The 6,923-nt window shown below is 59.5% G+C and overlaps 1 protein-coding gene across 1 annotated transcript; it reads right to left on the reverse strand.

Annotated features, from left to right (window-relative positions):
* Positions 1-497: 497 nt before the first annotated feature.
* Positions 498-4,074, reverse strand: PAX1 (paired box 1; the record flags this gene model as incomplete). Its single annotated transcript, XM_008594119.1, is given in 6 exon segments — positions 498-640; positions 2,205-2,868; positions 2,870-2,922; positions 2,925-3,087; positions 3,503-3,583; positions 3,958-4,074. Coding segments are annotated over 6 exon segments (1,221 nt in total), but the record flags the coding sequence as incomplete, so codon positions are not given.
* Between the last annotated feature and the right edge of the window lie 2,849 nt (positions 4,075-6,923).

Consider the following 6,923-nt stretch of genomic DNA (forward strand, 5'->3'; position numbering starts at 1 on the left):
GCATCAACGACAGAGCCCCCCGTCTTCTCCAGCACCTGCGATGGCTGCGGCGCGGGCTCCTCATTTCCCCGGCTGTCCCCGTCAATTACCCCCACGCGAGGCCTGGCCTCTAATTTTCCTAGTAAGTACTCTGGCAAAGTGTCTTTTTTTTTTTTTTAATCCACTGAAATTGTTATAAATAATAATAAAAGATGAAGGGGCCATGGTATGCACCATCAGGATTTAGAGAAAGGGATTAGGGGTTCCAGCTTTTTTAGCAAAAGCATCTTGGCAAACGGCAAGCCAGTCGCCTAGAAAGCCAGCCACCCCCGAACTAGTGCGCTTGAAGCGTGGAGAGAAATTTGCCACTCGAGGTCCCTCGCTAGCCGGGCGACCAGACACAACATCCGCTGCCTGGGAGAGTTTTCTCTTTCTCCCTCTTTTTCTTCACCCCAGCCCTCTCCCAACGCTTTCGCTCCCCTAGTTAAGGTCACCTCCCTCCCCTACCTCCTGATTACCTGAGTGTATTTAATGTCCGCCTCCAAAGAAGGCTTCTCGAGCCCATTCACTGCTGGGGTGGCGGGGAAGGCCGTGCGGTTCACGCCCGCCCAGTCTTCCATCTTGGGGGAATAGGCGGCGCCTTCGCTCCCCGCCAGGGCCCCTGCGGGGGACACAGAACGGATTAGAAGGTGACTTCGAGTTTGGGCAGGGTACACTGTGTAGTCTTCCCGCCCAGTCGTTTACACCTGTGCCTGCAACCACCCGGCTGGTACCCGAGGCGCGCCCTGGGGTCCCCCTAACACCCAGAGGTGGTCAAATGCTTGCAGACCCATCGGAGGCGAGGGACTGTGAGGCCCCGGGATTTTGCTTCCACTCCTAGTGGGGACAAGGGAAGAACGTCAGTGGGGCCGGCTCCTCCCTCTTCCCAGCTCTCAACCCGCTTCCCACAAAATGGGAGGTGTCCGTTGAGCAGGCGGCCTGTGGGACAGGAGCTGGACGCCCTCGGCCAAGGCTGTCACTCCACTGTCCAGAGGCAGCATCCGGAAAGGTCCAAGTTCAAACTCACAGCAGCCTCATAAAAAATTGCATGGATTTCTCACTGTCTCAACAAGAGTCTGGAGGATGCAAGATGCTTCTATCCTGAACTATCTCCAGAGACAACCCCAGCCTCCCAAAAGAGGCGTCAACCCCACGACCAACGTATGTCCCAGGCACACAGCTCCTCCTCGGACGGGTGCGTGCCTGTGAAACCCAGGAAAAGCTCCAGATCTGAGTGCAGGTCTGGTGGGGTCATCTCCCAACCAGCTGCTCACCATTGTTCTATGGGAAACTTTGGCCCCAGCAGGTGGCCCAGACTGGGTTACAGCCACCAGGAGAAACAGTGTGCGCACAGCCCTGGAGGTGTGCCCACTGTCGCTGGAGCTAAGCATTCAGTTTCTTTCTGGCTGCCTCTCCTTTCTTCTGGGTTACCATGAATTTTGCTTCTTGCCCTGCTCCTGAGTCTGTTCATTTAAGAGTAGACCATCCCCCTGCTGGCTGCTGGTGGCAGGGGACAGTGAAAAGAGACTCCAGACCCGGTTTGGGCTCACATAAGTCCTTCCCCAGCCGAGCACCCAAACTGCCCCAACCACCCTCCTTCCCCCAATTCTTCTCCCTCCAAGAGGTGACCAACAGTTTGCTAAGTCTTAATTGCAGGACAAATCCTAGTGAGGGCAACTGCAGTCCGGGGACATCACCGGCGATCCCAACTCCAGCACCCGCAAGGCCATGGGGCCTTCTGGAGATCTAAGTCGTTCTAGACGGGCCACACGGCCTCTCTCCCTTTTACTCCAAAGAACCCCTGGGCCTGACAGAACCTCTGGGGAATGGCGAGGGATCCTGAAAGCAAAAGAAAGGGTCGCAGAATCGCTTGGGTGATTTGGCTTAGATTTAGTAGTAGGGGTTTGCATACTTTTTGCAAGTATAAAACGCAATTTCAGGCCTCCGAATTTGTGGTCGGCCATTGCTCTTCAATTTGAGAAATATTTTCCATATTTGTCATAAAAAGTTCAAGATGTCCGAGGACTCACACAGAAGGCCCAGGACCCCAGGCCTCCCCGGCCAGCCCTGGCCTCCCCTGAGACAGAACCAGCCTCAGGACCAGGGAGAGTGTGACCCTTTACCCGCATGCCCGCCCGCCCGCCCCCAATTCTGTCCCTTAATGACAGAAGGTCGCCAAGACTGACCTGTTTGCTCCATGAACGTCCGGATGCCCAGGATGTTGCTGACCGAGTGTGCCGAGGGCCATGAACGGGGGATGCTGACGTGGCCCGCTGTGCCCGGGACCCCGGGGTGGCTGCCCATCTTGGCGCCCGAGGGCGACACAGGGCTGGGGTAGGGGTACTGGTAGATGTGGTTGTAGGGCAACGCAGGCTGCGGCGGTGGCTGCTTACTTGCCTCGTATGGCCCGGGCTGCGCCAGGTTGCCAATCTTGTTGCGCAGGATGCGACTGATGGAACTCACGGAGGGCACATTGTACTTGTCGCAGACGCCGTCGGCCAGCAGCCGGTCGCGGATCTCCCAGGCAAAGATGCCAGGGTCTCCCTGCTTGTAGTCCCGGATGTGCTTGACCACGTTCGGGGTGGTGACGCGGGGTTTGCTGCCCCCGATGGCCCCGGGCAGGATGGAGCCTGTCTCGTTGTAGCGCGCCAGGATCTTGCTAACGCAGCCGTGGGATACGCGAAGCTGCCGACTGATGTCACAGGGTCGGATGCCCAGCTGCGCCAGCTCCACAATGCGCAAGCGGATGGCGTTGGGCAGCGGGCGGCCGTTGACAAACACGCCGCCCAGCTGGTTCACCTCGCCGTACGTCTGCTCTGCGGACGCGCCCAGCGAGAGTGAGCGGGAGGGGAGAAAACACAGGCGGGTTAGCCAAGGTTGGCCACGCGGGGCGAAGCACTGCATGAGGCGCGCCTCCGAAAGTGACTCGGGGGCCTCCAAACAGCTCGGGGTCCAAGGGCAAGTCGCCTGGGTCCGGCTCCGGGTCCTGGGTGAGGGCGTAGGGACCGCGGAGGGTGTCACCCCGAGTTCTAGCCCTCCGTGCCCCTTCGCGACTTTTGGTGTGTCTATCTGGGACGTCGCCCCCCCCCATCCCGGGACTCACCCCCCGAAGTCTGGGGACATGCTGGAAATGCAGCTTGTCAGGGACCCAGGACCGGGTCACTTAGGGAAAGCGGAGGAGAGGGAAATGAGGCGCAGCGACATAACCCACCTCATCGGCCCGAGGAGGCACGAAAGAGGTGCCTGCCGTTCTGGGGGGGCTGGCGGCAGGGAGGGTTGCTGGTGAGTACTCTCTGACCGTTCTCTGCCTGAGCCGTGAACCCAGCACCCGACAGCCAAGGGCTCGGTGACAAGGCCGTCTTTGGAGCGACAGTCATTCCTGCTTCGTCTCTCCCGTGTCACTTTGATTTTGGGTGGGACTGTTTCAGGGAGTTTTTGGTGCAAAACGAAACGTGCAACAGGCCGGGGTGTTCCCGGGGCCCACGCATTTCAAGGCCTCTCGGAGAAACCTAAACAAGCAGATGATGGTCCTACTGCGGTCCTGCGGGTGCGCGTTTCGGTTCTGCTGAGAAGGAACGGAGGACAGAAAAGACGGGCGGCATTCCCGGAGGGCTCTGGGCCGAGCCTGGGCCTAACGACGAAGGCTGGCACCCCACCAGCAGCCCGCGGGGACCGCAGGACCGCGATCCTGGGTCTTCTTCCGACGACCGCGCCGCAGGCCTGCTGAGTCCGCTTTCACTCTGGCGCGCGTACTGGCTCGGCTTTGGCCCGGCGTTTCTGTGATGTTTTAAAGCGCACTGTGCCGTGAGTCGTGTGGTTCTAAATCGAAATCAAACAAACCGAGTCTCTTAGTTTTCTTTTTAAATTTACTTTTTAAAAAAGCAGCGCAGGGTATGGAAGCGTTTTTTGCACCCGGGTATAAGGACCCCCCCAACCGACCCGCCGTGCGCCGCTGCCGAGAGCGCCGCCGCCCGCCCCAGGGCCTGCCGCCGCCGCCGCCGTCAGCTGCCAAGACACTCTCCACGCCCGCGACCCCAGGCCCAGGGTGAACTTCATCCGATTAGGAGAAATTCGTCTGACCGGGAGGCTGCAGCGTGCGGGAATCAATTTGACGTGTCCTCCACGTCAATCTCGGCAGTCACGCCGGAGACGCGCGAGTTGGCAGCTCATTGGTTCCCGTCACTGCGCCCCGGCGCCCCCCTTCCCGCCCTGAAAACCTACCTCCTCCTCCGGTCCTCTGCCAGCGGCCCGCCTTCACCCCCTCCGGGCCTCCCCCTCCTCCCCATAAACACACACTTTCCAACCCCAGCTGGGCCTGGGACCTTCCACTCGCTCTGGGCTCCTTGAAGACCCCTCCCTCCCCCGGCTTTGGGAATGATGGGGAAGTCAGTTCAAATTTCAACTTCATTAGTGTCATGTTAGGACTAGCGCTAGCTGTAGTTTTACTACCACCTCCACCACCATTACTAATAAGAGGATAAAAGCTAATCATGACGAGGTGCTCAGGGTGTGGCTGTACCGCCCCCCGCCCTGGGCAGAGTCCCCCCACCCCCGAAAAGTGGAGTCAGTATCCCAGCTCGGTGAAAGCGTCGAGATGCGCGTCCAGCGTGGTGCAGGCTCCTGGCGAGGAGGGGCCAAGGCGGTTTGTCGTGCAGCCGACTCCCACGTGCCCCATTTCTGACAAGAGTCCCCAATTCTGCTCTCAGGGGATCTTGACAATGTTTAATAGCCATCCACTCCTCTGGAATGGTGTGGTGATTTCAGTGACTCAAGAGGGGCGCATTCCATATTGTCTCTTGTGGCCAGGTCCGCCCACCAGAACCCATTCCTCTTCAAGAGGTAACACAGGGCGCAGACGGGAAAGGGATTTGGACCTGCTGCTCCCAGGGGCTCGGACCCAGCGCCCTCCAGATCTCAAGAGCCTTCTGGCGATCCGCGGGAGGCCGCGCGCGTAGCTCTCGCTCTAGGCCTGAAGGACAATTGCTCTCTCCCAGGCGGTAGGACCCCGCACCACTCCATCCCGGGGGCAGCCTTTCCCCTAGCACCCCGCAGCCTCCAGGAGGTCTCAACAACAGCATGGTCTTTTTTCCTTCATTTAAGTGGAGATTTGCGCAGCCCTGAATTCTTTTGGCCCTGGCATTAAAGGCCGACTCTTTTCTCGATTTCTAGCCTGCATCGATGCGCAGTTCTGGACTTCCCAGCCTGTGTCGCTAACCGCGACAATCCCGGAAGAAGCCACGAGATGAGGGCCGGGAAAGATCAGGTGGAGGGTGAAAGTTCGCGGGTTTTGTACCCGAACTGACACGAGGAGGCTGGGACCTGGAATTTCTGAGATTTGGGCCAGTAAGTGACAAGGGCATGGGGCTGAACGTGCAGCAGCAGGAAGAGGGGCCTAGGAGGAAGCCGAGAAACAGCCATGGTTTCCGGAGCTCAGGGCGCTCCTCTGGAGGTGAGAAAAGCCCCCACACACCTCCCGCCACCTTGCACCCCCAAGGGTCTGGCTCTGTGGAGCTGCACACCGCGCAGGCGCAGCGATGCTCCCCGAGGAGCAGATGGACCCAATCAGTGCAGCCTGGGGAACCGCGGCGGGGGAGGCCCCGACCCCTTTCCCTCCGCTGCGGGGCCAGAGAGCGTCACTGGTTCCTCATCAACCTGTCCCAATACGCCAGTTAGGAGATCCTGAGCCATCAATCCTGTGCTCTATGGAGGGAACGCGCGGGGCCCCGCAGGACTAGTGCCGGAGCCACGGGCATGAATTGCCCTCGGAAAAAGAAAAACCAGGTTTAATAGAAGCGAGGACTCTTTCCCTCCGCAGAACGGAGAACACAGTTCAGCCTCTGGCTTCGGGGGCCTCGGGAAAGTCGCGGGAATCGGGAACAGGTTTGGGGGTCCGTGCACTGGAGAGAGGGTTCAGTAGTGGGGGCGGGGTTACCCATTCGGAAGACCAGGCCTGTCCACGACGGATCAGGGTAAGGACAGGAAAGGGAACCGTTTGGATTAAGGTAGGCATGTCAAAGCCAGGAGCTCTGCGAAGGCCCGAGTGAGTGGAGGAGTCAGCCCGCACAGGATGCCAGGCGCTCCGAGGCTGACAGGAAAGGGAACCGTTTGGATTAAGGTAGGCATGTCAAAGCCAGGAGCTCTGCGAAGGCACCGAGTGAGTGGAGGAGTCAGCCCGCACAGGATGCCAGGCGCTCTGAGGCCGCTGGAAGTGGGGACACGCCCTGCTCCGTTCCCTCCAGGTGTTCTGGAACCTGTTAGCCTCTGATCTAGATTTTCGTGGCTCGAATTTCAAGAAAGGTTGACTCCTGGACCTTGAGGTCTCCGACGTACAAGAAACGCAACATCCATGCCTCAATCCAGTGCATCCCCAAGGTCCGGAAAAGTAGCTAAAGACATTTCTCCCCACCCCCACCCTCAATCCCCACAGGTAAGGAGTGGACAGGCACTCTCAGAAGAGCAAATAAAGCCGGTGGTGCCACTAGAACAGCTGGTTCCCTCCAACTGCCCTTTCAGGGGAACATCCACCTCACTTCTGCTAGCAGAGCCCTGGGCGCTGGCGAGGAGACACAGCCCAGGATGATACCCCTCCAGCCCTCCTAATTCCCCCAGGAACGCCCAGGACTGGGGAAGAGGGTTGAAGAGAGAGTTGGGGGATTGCGTCCGGAGGTAGGGGAATCTCTGGGTTAACAGAGCGCGCCGGCCCTCACGTCACCCCCGACCCCTCCCCAGCAGCTAGCTACGCTGGTTCAGGACCACACAGCGCTCGCTGAAGCCCTCTGCACAGCCCGGCATCTGGAAAATCTTGCAGTTTGCCGCCCCCTGTCGGTCCCCGGCCAGGCTCCGCGGGTTCCCAGGTGGCTGGCTGGGCTGGGGTGACGTCGCCCAAAGGCAGGGTTGCAGAAGGA

The sequence above is a fragment of the Galeopterus variegatus genome, unplaced genomic scaffold (assembly GCF_000696425.1).
Source record: "Galeopterus variegatus unplaced genomic scaffold, G_variegatus-3.0.2 Scaffold10179, whole genome shotgun sequence".
In the NCBI taxonomy this organism is placed as follows: Eukaryota; Metazoa; Chordata; class Mammalia; order Dermoptera; family Cynocephalidae; genus Galeopterus; species Galeopterus variegatus.